The sequence below is a fragment of the Podarcis liolepis genome, assembly GCF_965112155.1.
Source record: "Podarcis liolepis genome assembly, chromosome: 1".
NCBI lineage: Eukaryota > Metazoa > Chordata > Lepidosauria > Squamata > Lacertidae > Podarcis > Podarcis liolepis.
The window spans coordinates 61,903,871-61,924,343 of record NC_139554.1 but is presented as its reverse complement, the minus strand read 5'-3'; the positions used below and the strand labels follow the sequence as shown (position 1 = coordinate 61,924,343).

At 40.5% G+C, this 20,473-nt stretch overlaps 1 protein-coding gene across 5 annotated transcripts in view; it reads right to left on the bottom strand.

Moving 5' to 3' along the window:
* The window catches only part of LUZP2 (leucine zipper protein 2), a 326,571-nt gene that overhangs the window by 133,660 nt on the left and 172,438 nt on the right, over positions 1–20,473 (bottom strand). For 3 of the 5 annotated variants that reach the window (XM_083464752.1, XM_083464751.1, XM_083464749.1), the window contains exons 3-5: positions 14,236–14,353; positions 13,202–13,272; positions 9,147–9,228 (exon numbers count right to left, since the gene is read on the bottom strand). In XM_083464752.1, the coding sequence (XP_083320878.1) occupies positions 9,147–9,228; positions 13,202–13,272; positions 14,236–14,353 (271 nt within the window). The remainder of the gene's footprint in view (positions 1–9,146; positions 9,229–13,201; positions 13,273–14,235; positions 14,354–20,473) is intronic. The other 2 variants (XM_083464748.1, XM_083464750.1) reach the window with 1 other exon arrangement.

The following is a 20,473-nucleotide window of genomic DNA, read 5'->3' as shown; positions in this document are numbered from 1 at the left end:
AAAATAATATGTTCCATGTATAAAGCCTATGAAGATGACATTTACCTAGCTTTTTGTCATGTAATAGGGCAGCTATCATACTTCTTACAAGCTTCTTATTAATGCCCAGAATAAACCATATGATAAAATATTGACTAATATGCAGTGCCATAGTTATTTGCATTTCTCCACCATATATGTTACTTGGTCAGGAGGAATACACTGTCCCACGTTCCTCTCACTCCCATCTCAGGGTTGCATGTGGGACTTCTCATATTTTATATCTGTTCAGTTATACATGATTGATTGTGGCTTCTGTATGATTCCTTCAAGGATTTCTGTAATGTTTGTATTTTATTATTTATGTAGAATACTTGTACCTCACCCCCTTTGTAGACTTCAGACCCTGATGAAGTGGCTTACAAAAGATTCTCAAAATAAAAATCACACACAAACCGAGGTCAGGAACAGAAATTGCATGGTGTCCAAAGGAAACCAAGATTACTCAGACAGCATTTCCTGTCATCATCATTGATCTTCCCTGGTATGCCAGAGAGCAGCTCCCTAAGGTGTCCTGAGGCAAGGGAGTGAGGCTGAGCAGATGGATATCACACAACCCATAATGAAAGGAAGTCTTCCCTTCATGTCAGTTGGTAGTTGCCAGGCAACAGCTCCTGAATTGGTCCTGTGAGGCAAGTGAGCGGGCCTAAGCAGCTGGACTTCTCTGAGCCCAAGACTGAAGGAGTCTTCCCTTCCTAGCAGTTGGATCTTGCCAGTCAACAGCTCTCAGAGAGGTGCCCCTGAGGCAAGGAATTTGCATGTGAGGGTTAGTAAGTGTTGAAAGGTTCAGTCCCTTAACAATCTCCACAGCAACTATGGTGTTATAGCTAGGTATCTAGATACAGATATTTAAATTCAATAGATTTATCTCACTATAACTGTATTATTGTACTGTGTCAACCAGCTTAATTCCATGAATAACATTCCTCTTTATAGCTTCTTAAGTCTGTAAGGAAAAGCCTCTTGGCATTCACACCTCACTTCCAATAAGTCAGAACAACCTGATGAAGTAAATTCATTTCACACATTTTTCTTAAGTGACTTCAAAAGCCCTGAAGTAAGATCATTCTAAGCACTATTTACTGAATCTCTCCTGCTAATTCCCTCTTCAGTTGCACTAATTTTCCTCTTGTCTTCTTGAAAGATGCATAGGCAATGATTTTGTCAGATGTCTGGGTCTTAACTGCAACCCACAAGATTATCTGTGATGGGTCTCTGCGTTTGTGTTCATATAATGAGCAATCCCCTTTTTAAATCATCTGGGCAAAATTGAGATCTGAAACTAATGATGTATTACCGAGATGAACTATATAAGCATCACAGAAGTGGTAAGAGATCAGTTACCCAGATCATCGTGGCATGGTGGGAAATACTTCAAACCTGTTACGTTTTCAACCATGAAACAGAAAAACAAATTAAAAGGAAACAGTTGTTAAGATGTAAATGTGAAATTATTTCGCTAAAGAAAGACAATCAGGCTACATCCTATACACACTTTCTTCATTGTACTAGGGATGGAATATAAATTGCTTCAGTGGACATTTTAAAACAACTCAACCCATAGTAGTCAAGAAATAAGTGGACAGGCAGCTTGTGGAGTAGTGAGGTAGCCAAGTTAGCTGATACCAAATTGTTCAGAGTTGTTAAAGCAAAAATATTTTGTGAAGAGCTCCAAGAGGACTCCTGCAAACTGAGTCAAGGGGGGGGTGTCTAAATTTCAATTACATATATGCTTACAGTGGTACCTTGGGTTACAAACGCGTTGGGTTACAAATGCTTCAGGTTACAGACTCCGCTAACCCGGAAGTAGTACCTCAGGTTAAGAACTTTACTTCAGGATAAGAACAGAAATCATGTGGCGGCAGTGGTACCTCAGGTTAAGAACAGTTTCAGGTTAAGGATGGACCTCCAGAATGAATTAAGTTCTTAACCAGAGGTACCACTGTATTGGCATTGGACTGGTGGTGACTGTCTAGGAATGATACAGGGGGAAGTATTCAACTACTGTATCTTGTAAGTGCAACAACTTCCACTTCTATAATGAGAGTTCCCCCTCCCCCATGAGCACTGCACATTCTCCACTGATCTGAGTTGGATGAACCCCTACAAAAAAAAATGGGGGGAGGAATGGAGTAGAACATTAAGTTGCACAAGCAGAAATCCTTGTACTGATGGAGCATTCACACAGTGCTATGTCAGATGCAACCTCTTTTATTTATTGCTTCTCCAGGTTAAACAACCTTGTCCAACCTTTCTTCTCAGCATTTGGTCTCCAGTCCCTCCGTATCTCTTACTTCCTTCTCTGGACATGTTCTGGTTTGTCAACATCTCCTTTCAACTGTGGTACCCAGAACTGGACACTGTGTTCCTGTTGAGGTCCGCCTAAGACATAATAGAGTAGCACCAATACTTCTTATGTTCTGGACCCCGCACTTCTATTGATGCAACATGTAATTGCAGTAGCCTTATTAGTCACTGCGTTGCACTGCTGACTCACTTGTATGTTGACAGCTTATTATTTAACAAGATTCTCTCATTAGTGAATTTTGTTGCACCAACACAGGAAAAAGGACCAAATCTGAAGGATTTGTCTGTTCTTTCTAAGGCAAAACATTGGTAGGCAGTTCAAGAGTGCTTAAAAAGCACTTAAATAAGATTAGCAGCACATCTTAGGAGGATTTCATGCATCTCTATATTTAAATTAAGGCTGCCATTTAAAAACCTGGGAATATAGCACATTATCTGGATTCTCTATTTTTTTCCAGTTTTATCGAAGGACAGTGACATTATGTTTCTAGGAGACAAGCACTCAATGCTACACAAAATTGTGTGTTTGTGTTTCCAACCTTATTATATTTATTATAGGAAATGAAGGTTATTTTTTCATTTCCTGACCTTTATTATAACAGGCTTTCGACCTTGAAAAATTCAAATTAAACCATTCTCATCCCTGAAAAATAGACTATGTGTAGATGGTGATGATGTGATTCTAGAAGGCATTTACTTAACACATGACTAGTAAGATACCCATGTATCGGGTGATATCCAATTGTGGTGTCCCACTTGCACAACAGATTTCTGCTTGAGCAAAATTGGACTTACCCTTTTTCCTGTCCACACAGCCTTCCAATTTGTTTTGGAGGGCTGTGGACCCTCCTAAAAAGGGTAGGAAGGGGATCCCCATTGCATACATTGGCATAAATCTGAATTTTGTCTGATATTATTACTGCATATTATCATTATTGTTGTTTCACTTCCTTGCCTTTGGTCTTGTTTGCCATGTAGGCTGAAACTATACCATCTGGTGTGCACCCCTCCCCCCAAAAATTGTTTAAAATGACTATGTTTGCTCTTTGGTAATCACTGCAGCTTTTTTGCCCTTACAAATAACCTTTGCATAGGTGTAGTAATTTGTCTTTCGGTTTTCTTTTGCCTGCAGATTCCTGACTCAACCCATTCCATTGCGTGGCAAGGTCCCAAACCCTCCCTGGAAGTGGAATAAAAACACATGAAACAATATTTTAGGTTAATGGGTGAAAAAGGCCACAACTTTATTGGTTATGGAATATGAGTGGTATTGGCTTAGACATTGGAAACTACACAACTATCTCTGACTCCTGCCTGTCTGCAGGAGTCTTGGAAGGGTTAACCACCAGAAGGGGAAGCTCTGCTGATGCACATCAACTAGGAACTACCCCAGGGTCCCCGCTAGGGGTTGTGCCATGGCCCTTCTGGGGCTTTGGACAGAGAGCACACCCCTCAGATTCCTTTAATGGAATACCAGGGAGTAAAGGAACATGTCCTCAGCTGTGGGCAGTTTAAATAGCCCGTGCCATGGCCCCGGACCGTCCGGATTGGACAGCCTTGGGATGACATGGCCGAGGAGCAACCAATGGCGCAGGGGCTATCGCACTCCATGCGCATGGGGAGGGCTTGCTCCCAGTTCACAACGTCATCTCCCCAGGGACGGGAAATGGTTTTGGTTAAAATGTTGTTGAAAACATGATTTTTACCCTGCCTATGGTACAAAATATAAAATGTCCCACTCACATCTTTCAACATGAGAACCTTTAAATTATTCTGCAAGTTGTTATAATGCTCTTCTCTCAAGATAAGCTCTTGCCTCTTCTGGATCACAATACTGAATCACAGTCTCATTGCACCAACGTCTTTGGCATGTGGGAGCTGATCATTTTAGGACTATATCTGAGCTACATCAGGCTTCACATATTGTTTTCAGATTGAAACCACTGAAATTCTAGAAAAACCTATGCTCCCGACACAATTTGAGGTCCTGCCCAGAATGCAAAATAGGGCAGATATTTAACCCATATCTACAGAACGCACTAATCTAAACTAGTTGCCTGTTATACTTAGGACCACTTCACGTGGCATGTTTTCCATGTTTTCTCCTTGGATCTCTTAGCGATCAGTGCCACCATAGTGTTTAAAAGAGAAGTGTGTTTCTGTAAACTCACAGAGGCATGTGGTGGACAGGCTCCTCCCATTACTTGTCCAGTGGATAATTTGGGACATCTAGGAAATGTGTGCTACATTAAGTGTGGCATGACTTTTACAAAGGCCTTTGGTACTTTCTACAGAGACTCCATCTTAAATTGACTTGCTATATTCAGCTGCCCAGAGGGATTTAACGCAGAGGTGAGGCAATCTTGCAATGGAATGATAGACTGATGGAGAAAGATGGTGTTTTCCCATTCTCTTCTGAAACTACAACTAGGGATGTGATCATGCACTAACTCTTTTTAATGCACAGTTTTGCTACTATGCTTCTGAAGGCCTTCCATGATGTTAATGTGAGAATAAAGATCTGATTTAGAGCAGATGGTAATCTATTTAACCTTGAAAAGCTCCTAGCAAAAAGTAAGGTATTTGAAGAAACAGTTCAGTTGCTATCATTAGTGGATGATTGTGCCCTAGTATCTAATGCTTCAGAGGACAGGCAAGTAATTATTGATCCCTTTTCAGCAGCATGTACACATTTCAAGCTAATTATTAATGTAAACAACAAAAGAGTTTCATATCCAGCATTCAGGATGAGATTTATGTTGCACCAAAAATTACTAACAGCAATAATGCCTTATTGATAATGGATAAAATTCCCACCTCGGGCAGTGCCCTGACTTGTGAATTAAGTATCAGTGATGAAAATGCAAAATCAAGGAGCAGGAAATAGTGTAGCTTTCAGCAAGCCTCACACAAACCTACGTGAGAAAAGAGCCGTGAGCCTTCAGACACAACTGAAGGTGCATAGACTTGCAGGATGTCTAGACAGGTTGAAACATCAAGTTGCTAGATCTCAACAGGGAGATTTCCATCCCTCCCCTCATTGCCCTTATGCCTGTAAAATTATCCTATAAGAATCTATGGTGTGTCTCTCTGACTCCGGTTTCTCTCTCATTTGACTATGGGCTGAATGTTCCAACTCAGGAGTTGTTTTCTGGTCTAAATAATTATGACTCCAACATGGTTTCTTGCTTAGCATTTACCACAGGTTGGATAGCAAACAAGCATGGTTGATTAGCATAGACCAGTAAATGAAGTAAAATCACAAAAGCTGGATGTTTCCATGAAAAGACAATAAATTTCCTAAATTCATGTTTATACTAGAAACTACAAAACCAGGAATACAAAGAACCACGTTTTAAAAGCTTCTGAGCCAAAGATGGTAAAAAACATAGGGATAAACAACCCAAATTTTCCCTTAAACAGTACAGACTTTTGAGATGAATCCAATAGGATGAATTGTGTCAATGGACTCTGCATTTATCAACATTTCAGCAAGCTAAATTCTGTCTTAGCCACAGAATTCACTGCACATTAGATACATGCAGATAAAATAATTCTACTTAATCCCATCACAAATAGAACTTAAGACCTGATGGAGAGAAAAGCAAGGGGAGGTTACAGGGGGACAACTGGGAGATGGAAGGATTAAGCATGTCTCCTTTCACCCATTCCTTCTTCCGTGCAAAACACACTCCCTCTTTAAAGCATAGAAGCAGACTATGGAGTATATAAGGCACCCATCAGCCCATATAGTAAGGTACAAGGGAGTGTCTTAGCTTTGTTGGTCTCAGCCCCTTTAATGCAGTACAAAGTAATAGAATGAAGAAGTAAGAAACATATAATTTATTTCAAGGTTTATTGAATGTAAATCATTGCAGAAATGGACTTCTTATGATTTACTGCAAGAAAAAAAGCTAACGTCTCTGATTTCCAATTGCTTTTTAAGGAAGTAGCATATAGAACAACCACTGTTTGTTTTTGTTTCTTCAGTCTAAACTTGCTTAGACTTCCAAGAGAGAAAATTTGCTTAATTTAGTTTAAAAATGCTTGTGTGTATTTAAAAGTGAAAGCAGAAATATGATGTGTGGGTGTGCCTATGTATGTAACATTCCTTAAATGTTCTGGTCCCATTGCTAGATCTTTCATTCTGTCAATACATAATATTTTTTTTAAAAAAAAAGAGAAAGGAGTTTTTAAATAGTGGGAGAAACCTCACAAAGTGAATTTAAAAACTTAGAATTATTAGAAATATACTGAGCATCCCTCCTCCAGTCGTACCTTGGTTGTCGAATGGAATCCATTCCGGAAGTCTGTTTGACTTCCAAAAACATTTGACAACCTGGATGCAAGCGGAAGCCACGTCAGACGTTCGGCTTCCGGAGAATGTTCTCAAACCGGAACACTCACTTCCGGGTTTGCGGTGTTTGGGAGCCAAAATGTTCGACTCACAAGGCATTCAGGATCCAAAGTACGACTGTGTGTGTGTGTGTGTGTGTGTGTGTGTGCGCGCGCACACACACACACACACACACACAAAAGCACATCCAGTGATTCAGGCAGGTACACAACTGATAAAATATCGTTGTTAAGAGTATAAGCAATAAGTTTGAAAGTGCCTAGTTCATATTTCAGGTTAACTATGGCTTGCCTGTACAGTATAGTCAAGACACCATTTCTCACTCCCACTTTTCACCTATATACAGTTGTGATCATCATAGTGGTTTATCTTGTAGGGTTGCTCTAAGGATTACAGAAATAATAATAAAGACGTATACAGAGTAGGAAGGAAAGTATGACTATGTGCACCTTGAATGATCCATGAAATAGAGTGCTTTTCTGAATTTTGCTGCCTGGCAAAGTTTTGCAAGATTTCATGGACCACAGTTTTAGGGACCCATATTTGTCAGATCTTAACAGAATCAAAATTAGGTATATGGTTGGTTAGTTATTTTTATTTGTATTACCATCAGGCATGCCCCTTTATGACGCTTGGGGCAAAAAAGGAACATTCCGCTCCCTTGCCATTCCCCACCCACCACCGCCTCTCTTACCTGTATAAGAGAGGCCCTCACTTCTGGTGAGATCTTGCAAGATCTAGCCAAAGTCTCATGAGATCTTGTGTGTTCTGTGAGGTCTCGCGAGATTTTGGCAAAGCTTTGCAAAATCTCAATGAAAACCAGCACCGCTGCCAGCGTCACTAGTCTGCAGGCAGCAGAGGCAGCGAGGCAGGCGGTGGAGGCAAGTGTCAGGGACTAGCAGGACGCTGACAAATGTGCATGGGGGAAGGGGGACTGGAGTCTGACTCAAGAGAGGGGACCCGTGAATTGTGGGGACCTGCACCAGCGAAGAGACAAGAGCCGGGTGCAGGGGAAGCTTCAGAGATGGAGTTGGAAGAAGAGGAGGAAGAGGCAGGTTAGACAAGTGAAGGGTCGGGTGCTTCCGTTCCTTTCCTGCACCACTGTCTCCCAGAACCAGGAAGGGATTAAAGAGGGAAGAGCAGAGGCAGCTTCCACACGGGAATAGTTTATGGGTGTGTGCTCACAGCCTGTCGGGGGGAGGTACATAAACTGGTGGAGGAGGAGTGGCCCCCTACTGCAGCAACTGCTTCATAGAGCACAGACCTGGAAATAGCTGCCTGGATGCTAGACTGGTGTACATGGGCATTCAAAGCTGTAGAAAACATGGTAAGTGTCCACTTTTGACAATATTTAACTATGCGCCATATGCATTCCTTTGGCTGCGGAGCACCCATGACATCTCTTGGGCTTCCACCACTCAAGGCGAGTGTCTCACCCTGCCTCATCAGTCGGCCAGGCCTACGATCAGGAATGGTACCAATGAATTTAATCAAAGTCGCGCTGTTTTGATTTAAGAGGCCTTCTGTAGACACATTACTTGTACATGGATTTTGTACATGTCCATGGAATTATCAGGGACTAGCTTGGAAACAGAAGAATGGTGGGAGAAAGCAACTGGGGAACCCCTAAGGGAAGAAGGCTCAGAGCCCAGGGATTGGTGGTGGGATGATGATTAGTCATCAGAGAGAGAAGACTGGGAGGAGGAAGTGTCCAAAGCTGAAGAGGAAACAGGGCTTAGTGAGCCGGAAGAGTCTATGGCAGAGAGAAGTCCAGAATAAGAAGGTTGAAGCAGGAGAGTGGGATGATGTCAAGAACCAAACTTCACAGAGCACATAATATATTTGAAAGTATCAAAATGGCCAGCTAGTCCAACCTACTGAAGCAAAGCAGAACCAGCTATTCACTGCACATGTAACCAGACAGCCTGTGTGAACAGAACCTCAGGTTACAAGTGCACACCTTAAGAACCAAAGGACAGAAGTGAGCTCAGCAACACACTAGTTAATGAAGTTTGGGAGAGAGTCAGAATTCTTTCAAACTTCAGATATGGGGATCTTTAGGAGTATGCCCAAAGTAGATTCATTGTATCCCTTCCATTGAATATTGAATTGGATCATACCCATGTCGTTCAAGATTGTAACTCTTCTCCATCTTTATTTGTGTTAGTCCCTGATAGGTTAGGAACAACATGTTGGAAAGTCCCTTCTTAAACCACCAGGAAACAATGGTTAGTACAGTGATAGCAAGATACCCTTCATATATTTATCAGGAGTGAATTCTATGAGATTCTTTGCTTCCACAAAGAGCCTTTTATAGTATATTCAATATATACCAACAGCCTTGTTCATGCAGACATATTTGAGCTATTGAAGCATTTACAGAAGAGAGGGGCATGGAAAGGTTGGAGAAAATAATAACAAAGAAAGAAGAGAAGTTACTCACCGTAGCCTGCTGCTTTTCTGCCTTCTCAGCTGCCTCATTAAGCTGTTTTTGAAAGGCCTCCTGGAGCGATTTCATTTCTTCCCTAGTTTATCCAAGAGACAAAACACAAACTTCATCTCTATTGTACATGAGGAAAGAATGCTTTTGTTTACTCTCTTTTCATGACAAGGCACTTTTAATTACACTGAATAACCACTGGTTGTGCTTTGTTGGGGTGGCTTATTAATAAAGCCACAGATGCCCAGTGCACTCCAGTGAGGTTCCAAAATGAAAATTCTTTTGTGTCTACTGTATAGAATACTGTGCAAAATATTATTTAAGCATTCTTCATATTCTAATTCACTAACTCTCATTTTCAAAGCAAATTGTTTATACTTAGATCTCCATCACCTCTCCCTCAGCAACTGTTTAGAAGGGATGAGTAGGAAAAGATGCAATTGCAAACTCATAGGGAGACCCATCTTTTCCCATTATCTTCAGGTAGCAACTGAACTTCAGCTGAACATAGGCATCTTAAACAGAAGACCTAATTTTGGCCTTGTTGGTCCAGATCCAGTTCCCAGACAGATAAGGTTCCTCAAAGTGAACGACACCTTCATAGTGGCACTTTCTGACAGCTGTTCTGAGGATCAGACATAGCAAGATCCAAAGAGATAAATCTTCAGGACAGGGAGAATGAACATGTTATGTGAGATATAAAACCACGCTGACAACAGGCGGGGTGAATCTGGTCCTTTTATCTGCCTCTGTTTTGTCCTGATTAATTACACAGAATACAGTTGGTGCTACGCGTAGGTCTTTTTTCATGTAGACACCAGCAGTATTTGAGATCAAGTGAACTGACAGATTTTTAGAAACACCCAGACTAGTTCCATGCTTACTTGGGAATAGGGAAGAGCATATCTGATAATTTTAGTTCCTCATTTTTCCTATCTTCATTTCTCTGCCTCAGTTGTTTTTAAAAACATCCTCATGAAAATTCATCATCTTTTGTGTGAAATTTCTCCTGATATACATGTTTTTGTAGGCAATTTTCCCTAATATAATGCATTTCTGTATGTTATTTTCATCAATCCAGTAGATGCATTTTAATGCACACTTTATCCTACTACTATGTTTTTTTGTACATATTACTTAATTGGAGAACTGCATTGGAAAATTCAGAGCTCTGCAAATTGCCGTGTTTCCATTTGTGTACTTTAATTTGTCTTTTAGAAAGTATTAATTAGGTAGGTTGATCTTGGAATGTGAACTGAATTGAATGTGTCTGTCACTCATCCCAACTTGGGAATAAGCTTCATTGAACTCAGTGGGACTTATTTCTGATTAAACATGCACAGAAGTTCACTGACTGTAGTTTAGGTGACGAAGCATGAAGCACAATCCAGATAAAGGGGGTGATTCCCTAGATCAGATAGGGCATGCGTAGGCAAACTAAGGCCCGGCGGCCGGATCCGGCCCAATCGCCTTCTAAATCCGGCACGCGGATGGTCCGGGAATCAGCATGTTTTTACATGAGTAGAATGTGTCCTTTTATTTAAAATGCATCTCTGGGTTATTTGTGGGGTATAGGAATTTGTTTATTATTTTCCAAAAAAACATAGTCTGGCCCCCCACAAGGTCTGAGGGACAGTGGACCGGCCCCTTGCTGAAAATGTTTGCTGACCCCTGAGATAGGTGGACAGCTGCACTCTCCTAAATGAGCAGTAGTTTGGGAGTACTTCTGAATCTACTACTGTCACTGGAGACACAAGCTGTGGCCCTATCTGGACAGGAATAGTGCAGTTTCTATTATCTATGCACTGGTAACCTTCAAATTAGATTGCTGCGATGTGCTATACAGTATATGGGGCTGCCTTTAACAGCAGTTCAGAAACCTTAGCTGGCACAGAATTCATTGGCTAGATGGTTGATTAGGAGTTGAACTATAAAGCCATATGAGGTTCAGGACCCAAATAGTTTAGGGACAACCTTTCCCTGCATAAATTTACCTGGACCCTGGGTTCATAATCTGAGGCCCTTATTCATATGTACATTGCAGGGAGGTGCAGAAGATGCAACACAAGAACTTTTATTTTAATTTCGCCGTGGCTCCCCAATTTTGGAATACTATCCTCCAAAAGATTCACCTGGCTCCATCACTATCAACTTTTAGGCACCCGGCAAAGGTTTTTCTGTTCACCCTAGTTGTGCCCTAACCTGCACAAGAGTCGCTTAGTAGCTTGGGATAGGATTTGTCCTGTTTATGTTATTGCAGATGAAGGGTTTTAGCCAATATTATTGTTGCATTTTAAAATTTGCATCGTGTATACTTTTATAACTGCATGTCACTTTGAGACATTTTTGTAGTAAGAAGTGAATAAACACAATAAATAATATCAATACTACAAGTATTAGTAATAAATTAATTTATTGAGTGCTGAAGTGAGTGCTGAGTTTGCCTAATCTGATTTACCGTGAATGGTGAATATGGGTTGGACACAGATCCAATAAATGTGAATTGAGCTGTAAGCTGATCCTTAGTTTCAGCTTACCTTCAGTGATTTAGGCTGTTTTACAGCAGCTAGAAGCAGGGCTGAACTTGCAATCCAGATCATAGAAAGAGCAAGAATATAAACTAGAGATTAAGGCACGTTGGTTTCCACTCAAGCAGCAGCTCACAACTTTAATACAGACATGCAGCTGAAGAATGACAGGTCCCAATCTGGGACACAACATTTTGATTGGACAAGTCATGTATTAAAACTAGGAGAAACTGTGTATACAGCCAATTAGGGTCAGCACAGTGATTCCTGACAGCTCAATAGGTAAATTGGAGAGCCCTTCTTATTCTGTGTTTTAGATGATTTATCACAGGATGCACAAGACAATGTTTCAGGGCTGAGATGTTGTGCATCTGGCAGGAAGTCTTTGATGTGTCATTTAATCTATGTTCCATGGGAGCCAAACATACAACAAATGTGGCGCATCCCTCACATTAATAACAAGCCAGTTTTCATGCCTTGGCATTTTATCATTGTGAGCATCTTAAAAACGTGTGCTTCCATAAACAAGGAGTGTGGAATCATTAACTGTTATATTATCCACAGAAGTGGTTTCTACAGTGTGTTCTTAGAGTGTCAGGAGAAAAATCTAGAAACAAAAGAAAATGCGCTGCTTCACCGAAAATGCTACGCTGCACGTATCATGCTGTCTGTCTCAGAGAATCAGCACAATGAAGTCAAGCTCTGTATTGGTTCCCCATGGAAACAATCTTCATGCATTTCAGATGGATTATGACAAGTTTGAAATGAAACTTTGCTTTGGGAAAAAAAACAAAAAAAACAAATGCTGTCTGTTCATAGTAGTGATAGGAAAACTGCCCTCAGGTCAAATTGCAGTCATTTTGGAGATTATGAACATCTGGAAAGACATTATTTGTTTTTTGAAAGTTTGGTTCCAGCTCACTATAGCAGAGTATCTGCACTGATGCTGTCACATCATTACACCAAATTAGAATGCCCCCTGGGAAGAGCTGCTTTCAGCATACCATGATGGAGAAATTCACCTGGAAATTCTCATATGCATACAAACAGCCATAGGTTTTAGATGTGCTTTGTAAAATGAAGACAGAAGAGAGAAGACATAAATGCTTCTACATAGGAGAGGGACAAATTCAGGAGATCCATAGCCCAGGAGTACTTGGAGGCCTGGTTCTGCTTCTGTAAGGCCAGGCATGCTTTTACCATAAGTAAAGTATTCAGCACCATAATTCAAAAGCATCAATTCTTTGGCAATCAGCCTTCTTTATGGTGAGAGCTTGACCATAAAGAAGGCTAATCGCCAAAGAATTGATGCTTTGGAATTATGGTGCTGGAGGAGACTTGAGAGTCCCATGGACTGCAAGAAGATCAAGTCTATGCATTCTGAAGGAAATCAGCCCTGAGTGCTCACTGGAAGGACAGATCGTGAAGCTGAGGCTCCAATACTTTGGCCACCTCATGAGAAGAGAAGACTCCCTGGAAAAGACCCTGATGTTGGGAAAGAAAGTAAGACAGATAAATGTTGACTTGTACCTTTGTTTTTGGCCTAATTCCAAGAGTTTCTGTACGTCGGTTTTAGCAGATGCCTCATCGTTTTTCAAAGACTGAGAACAAAGGGAAGAAACAAGAAGTTCTTTATCATTTCTTATCAAGAAGCTCTTTACCATTTCTTCCATACTAACATTATTAATAGTGCCCCTTTTGATAAAATGCTTTCTGTGAATAGCATATTTTAAAGCCAAGAACAAATGGAAATGGAAACAGCTTTGTTGGTCTGCTGCAAGGCCTCACAACATTCCCACACTTCTTTTGATTGACACCTTAATCGTCGTAAAAAAAGCCACCATTGGCCCAACATCTCTATATGTCCCTCTGTAATTATGCCAGAGAGGAACTACTGACTAATGTGAAGGTCAATGACAGATTCACATGTAATCTTCCTTTCATGGAGCTGGTCATTTTTATCCTATCCACATATAAAAATACATAATAGGGATGGGTGGATATATTTCTTATCCATGCCATTTTTGCCTACGTTCATTCATAAGTCTGCTCCATCCCATTTCTTTATTGATTCATGAAAAATCAATTAAGATTCTACATTCATGGGTGTAGAAGAACTACTTTATTTGCTGTTAGATGTGAACTGCTCCTTTCTCTCTAGTCAAAACTAGGTCCACCACCTCTATACCCCATCTTCAATCACTCAAGCCATTGTCATGGATGTAGGAAGGGAAGGACCAGCCTTCTTCTCTAGATCACAAGGTTGTAGAAGCTGTAACCGTGTAGACGAGTTTAAGTAATGAGTAGGGAAAATTTGGAAAAATATTTGCCATGTTTGAGTGGTGAAGAAGTGGTGGTGCCAGGCAGGAGTATATAGTAAGAAGAAAAGGCCAATAGAAGATGGAAGGGTCAGAGTCCATTTCTCTCATCAAAATCCCCACAACCTGGCTGTGATGTTTCATGGCTATTTTCCTAGTATATTAATCACAAAATACTTGCATTATGAAATGGAGTGAATGATGACTATATATCATGGGGCAGTTGGGGAGGATGAAGATTCGTACCTGGAGGTTTACTTTAATTCCTTCAAGTTCTCTGGATGTCTTTGACAGTTGGCGAAGAATGTTGCTCCTTTCCTTAAAGACTTCTTTAAGTTGTCTTTCCAGTTCTTCGTAGCCCTGTCTAACCCAGAAAGAACATCAGTGAGATTCTCTCAGAGCAACTGAAACAAACAAAGCTTGAAATCAGAACCAGTTTATTACATTTGCATTCAGATAGAAGCAGGATCCATTTCTGCCATCCTCTCATAGCCTCTCATCATGTCAAGCATATCAAAGTCATTCAGGTCTAGAAAATGAGCTGCTTCATTTGGGTCTGCAGGATTGTCCTATAACCCAGTTTTCTGGGGTTTGCCCAGTAGGAGGCAAAGTGTACTGCCAGTACTCTGCTCAGTCATTTAGAGAGAAAGGTGCATGCACCCACCTTTCATTGTTAATGAGGGAAAACACATAGAGAGTTGACATGTACATAAGAAATTATCTAATGTGATATGAAAAGATAAGAGTTGAACATCATGTGTCTGGATAAAGAAATTCCAGGTCCCTTTATGAACTATTTCTCCCCTTTCCCTGGGTGGAATTGAGCTCTCACATAGAAAATAAAGGTTATAAAAATAAAGAAATGCAAAAAACAAAATAAAGTACCATGAAGATGTTTAACAACACTACCAAAAATATAGTATGCCACCTAGTATTGATCATCACTGTCTTACTGCTGACTTAACTAGTTAATGTTTTATACAATAATCTCCAGCCTACACTCTACAATACCTACATGGCACCAGCAAACCTATCCTTCATTTCCACAAAGGAGATCAATAGCAAATAGTTGAGTTTTCTTTTTTTGAAATGTAAATCCAAAGTGAAAACCCACAGCACAATACTTGTCTGAGTCTGGAGCCAGAGAAAACCAATATCCATGTGCATTGCCGAGAAATAAAGCAAATTATATTTTGAAGCCATGAAAGAAAACACAGGGCAAGGGGGAATGGATCAGCAGGGAGCCAGTAACCAAAAGTGAGTGAATATCCTTTATACTGCAGGATCAATAGCTACTTCCTGTAACTCCGTTGTTCACCTGAATGTTGTCTAATGATGTCATTTAAAATAACTCTTGACTAAAAGAACAGTCATTCAAACAATATATACCCTTTGTGAATTCTATAAATGGCAACTGAATGCTATGTGGTTACACTGTCCTCCATGCAACTCAGCTGAATCCAAGTTGGACCAATCAATGAATTTTTATTATCAGCTTTTGCCTGACATCCCAGAACCATTTACTATATCACTTTTAGAGAATATAAATTCACGGGGGAAACCTCTAGAGCTAGTGTACATGAGCACTGCACCCTGTCCCAGTCTAGCACATCATTACGTAGCTCCTGAGTCAGATTAGCTGTGTGAGAGGATCCATGGTGAGGGGAGTCTGGAGCTCCCCAAAATACAGCTGAGTTCAGTAAGGGCTCAGCTGCCATAAGAAGTGAATTGGGCCCTACATGAGGATTCTGTAGCAAGGAATCCCTAGAAAGATGCTCAGGGTTTCCTCTAAATGTAGAAGCCAGAAAGTTGGAAAAGCACTACAATGAAGTAAAAGTACAGTCTTTGAATAGAACAACAACAACAACCATTGCACTTTTAAATGTAAAGGTCATAAAATGGGATGAATGAGTGGGTGGCTGCGGTCTTGTGATCCAAATGGTGTCATGCTAATTAACTGTCCAATAGGTGTCTGTTATGCACATACAACCTTATTTTCCATAGCACTTACTGCAACAAGAGACAATTTTCCCCAAGCCAAATGCTTAGATTATAGCTTGTGGAGGAGACTGAGGTGCACTGGTCGCTCCTGCTAGATGAGGCAATTTAAACTCATTTCTTCTTCCTTGCTACTGCCTCAAGCACCAAACTCGATTTTGGAATGTCACTTGACTAGGCTGATCAGCCTGTGGGGGTGGGGTGGGGGTGTTTGTGTGGCACAGAGGGTTTCAAAGAGAAGGAGGAATCGGCTGGATTTGACTCTCCTCTTCCAGCAGTAGGAGAGTCTTGTCTACAAATATTGACCCATATGTAGTTTAGAACCAGCCCCAAATAACTACATTTCAAGAGCAGGCAAAATGTAACCTCCCCTACAACATACTCTTGAGGTAGGGGGTTATCTTGAGTCCCCACAACCAAGCAACAAACTTAAACTCACAGTGCAATTGAAAGCCTGCATGAAAAGGTCATTAGCATCCATAACAGCGCAAGTTTCTAAGTACTCTTTTGTGTTCCAAAGTTATCTGTGTTTAAACCAAAACAATCCATGAATATAATTTAGTCTGATCTTTCTTTGTTTCCTTTGTACAAGAGATGACAAGACAACTCTGTGACACTGTCTTTATTTATGTACTTAGTAACATTATTCCTCATGTTGCCAATGCTGCAGACATGAGTCACACAGTATGAACCAAAGAACTGTCTCCTTCCTTGTGAGTCAAGGGCAAACTGTATTCCAACATTTATTAGCCTGGGATTTTCTACATATTTGAGATTCAGCTCATTGCTTTGAAACCAGAAATAAACCATTGGGAAAAACTATATCTCAGCAGTAGGGCACATACTATGCAAACCTCAGTCCCTGGCATCTCTAGTTAGAAGCATGAGACCATGCACATTGCGGGAAAGGTGTCTCTGCCTTTGACCCTGCCCATCAGAATAGCCTATACTGTGCTAGGTGGACAAATAGTGTGACCTGATAGAAGGTATCTTCCTATGTTCCTGCCAAATACTAGCACTATCTACTCCCACATCTTTGGATAAGAGGTGCATTAATCCATATCAATGTGAGCTGGACCTTTTTCAGTCCTGGCCCATCAATCTACACAGTCATTTTAATTATGGCCTCCATCTGTTGTGTTCTGAGCATAGCAGAATGACCTGAGACATATCAGTGACTAGCCAGGCACTACTTACAGTTATAACTGTATGGAAAATCCATAAATCTTATAATGGACTGCAGGGGGCAGTAACCAAGGTTTAGAGCAGGCATGGCCAAACTTGGCCCTGCAGATGTTTTGGGACTACAATTCCCATCATCCCTGAACACTGGTCCTGTTAGCTAGGAATGATGGGAGTTGTAGTCCCAAAACATCTGGAGGGCCAAGTTTGGCCATGCCTGGTTTAGAGGCAATAGGTGGAATCTGTAGTGTTGGTCAGCAGCAATGGCGGCAGCAGTGTTAGGGCAACAGGATTGACTGCCAGTAGGTGGCAGTGTTCCTAGCTGGGGATAGCAGAATCTCTTTTATTTTGGTTTCTTTCAGTTTCTCATTTTTCCAATCTTAAATTCAACTCTCCAGATTTGCTTGTGAATCTCTTTTAGAAGTCCTCATGAAACTTTGTCAGCATCTTAGTACAGTTTTTTTCCTAATATGTACATTTCTGTATGTATGTACACATTTTTGCAAAGTAATTTCCCCTAATATACTGCATTTGGTATGCTATTTTAAGTAATGTATGCATTTATAAGCACAGTTGACCCTATGTGCATATATGTACACATTACATGACCGGAGAACTGCATTGCAAAATTCAGAGAAATGCAATATTAAAGGATGACTTTCCAATTGTGTAATATTTCAAGAAGTGTGAACTAGGTAGGTCTGCTTTCAACTGCAAACTGAACCAAATTTCCTCCCCATCCTTATTCTCAGCCCGGAAGCTTGAACCTGAACCCTAGTTCTGTTCCCCTCCCGTTTGAAAAATTACATACCATGTCAGTGTATTGCTTAATTATGGGAATTTCAGCACTTGCCCTGATTGAAACTGTAAGTAGTAAGAGCTGCATAAGAGAAATGGAAACAATGTTTGTTACCAATGCATCTGAACAGCATGGGAACTTAATTACTAGATCTCAGTGAAAATTGTATTACTTAGGGTGGATTATTCTTCTGTTTTACTTTCTGATCTCCTGTTGCATTTATGTTTAAAATCTGTGGGTTAGTGTACATGCTGTTTATTGTAGCATTTATGAGTCCCTGGGGCATGTAAGTGTGTGTGTGGGAGAAGAAAATGTATGAAATCATCAACTGTTTGGGATTGGTAATTAAATATTTAGTTAATTCATTACAGGCTCAGTTTTGATGTGCTGAGATCCTCCCATGCCTTTGTGACATTCATGTATGGAGTGAATGCAGAAACAGTAATGTGAATGCAATCAGCCACAAAGACTGAACCAATACAAACCCATTCTATGTGCATGGCATATATATGAGCAAACCTCCCATACAGAGCACAGTAATAAGGTCTATGAACCTGGCCTGGAGACTGCAGCTAGTGCACAATGCTGCTTCCAATAATCATAACCACCACTTTGATGTGGTGCCATTTAAATACTCATCATGTAGGATCTTCACCGTCTATCTGTATGGTACTCCCTATACCAACTGTCCTGAGTTTTAAGATAAACAAAGAGCCTACTTGAGGTCCAGCCAGTTTGTTGTTCACTGTGCAGGAGATCAGAACAGGGCTTTCTCTGTGGTTGCACCCCAGTTATTGGCGGTGTTATGTACAACAAATCAAGATCTATAGTACAGTATGTGCTTATCGTTGTAGTATACAGGGTTGTTGTTGTTTTTAAGAGCTGAAGTTTGTACTTTCAAGCTGCTCTAAACTTAATCTTTTAACATGCACATGGTATTTCCCTCCTTTCATTTGATAGTTCAACTCACCAATCCAAGTCTCAATATATAGCTGGTAAAATTAATAGGGCATGTTTGAACTTGTAAAATATCATTCTGCAATGGTCTGGGCCGTGTGTAGAATTTGTATTAATGAAGGAGAGCAGATAAATAGCACCTAGCAATATGCCAAGGAAATGAAGTAATTTGTAGCTTGTTACATGAAATTGTCTAGTATCTGTCCTCAATGTATTGATGCAAAATTAGTATAAATTCAAGAAAAAAATAGAGAAGAGGGTGCCTGCTCTTGAATCAAGAATAGATATTGCCATGAACATTGCTGTCCTTTATGCTTATTTATTTGACATCAGGATCAGTAACAGTGGTAGAGCACATGGATGTGCAAAAGATTCAGTCCCTGGCATTTCCGGGTAGGGCTGGGACGGTTGCCTGCCTGAAACCCTGGAGAGCTACTGCCAGCCACTGTGAAACTACTGTGTAGCTGGACCAATAGTCTGATGGTGTAAAGCAGCTTCTTAAAGTTTATGTAGCCTTCATTCCATTCCATGCTCCACAGAACTGTTATTTCCAGGATTCCCAAGAAGCAGCAATGACTGTCAAATCTGTCCTTCAGATATGCCCAGGTAAATTTAAAGTAAATAAAGTAATTTGGGGGGGGGGAGAGCACAAAGTCCTAGGAAGTTCCTAAAGAGGAAGGAAAGATGCAGTGAAAAAACCTAATATGAACCTATTCCAAAATGAAGCATGTACCACAATGCAGCCACCCTTTGAAATTCATACTTCTATGAATTTTGCAGTGCTGTTCTTCAGCCCAAAATGCCTACAAAAATCCACACATTGGGGGAGAGTGTACATTAATATATAGATGTTCTATATAGTAGAAATAACATGCAAAATGTAATTAAATTAAGAGAAAGCATTTGCACAAATGTGAATGTTAAGCAATATATCACAGGAAGAAAATGTGCATAGTATAAGGGAAATCACACAGTAAAACTGGGATGAATTTTTGTGAGGTCTTCTTTAAAAAACAAAAACAAAAGTGAACTGATGCAGAAATTTGGTGAACTGAAGTTAAGACCAGAAAAATGAAATAGTGGGGGGAACTGACCTAGGCACATTTGTCCATCTCTTTTAAAGCTAGAAGGCAAATGGGAAGGTAGGGGTGAGAAGCTCAAGGAAGAGAGATTTAAAGAAAACAGATAGCTTAATACCATGAAAGTTGAGATATTCACATTGTGGCTCAGTTTGGAATGGCCTCAATGAAACTAATTTATTTTCAATATCAGTCATTTTATAATTGAGACCATCCCAATGTCTGGGCCGTGTCATATTTGCACTGATGTCATTGGGGACATAATGGAACCTAGAAGCCCACGCTATCATGAGTCCCTGAACCCCATCCCTCTACTCCCTTTTCCATGATTTATGCTTAGATTTAGGACCTAGGTGAGCCACAACCAGCACCACTGGTTCAGTTGTAGGTCAGGAAGAGACAAGAAGGCAGCAATGACAACAGCTCACAACAGCAGAGAGAAGCCCATGTGAAGTCAGAAGAAAACATT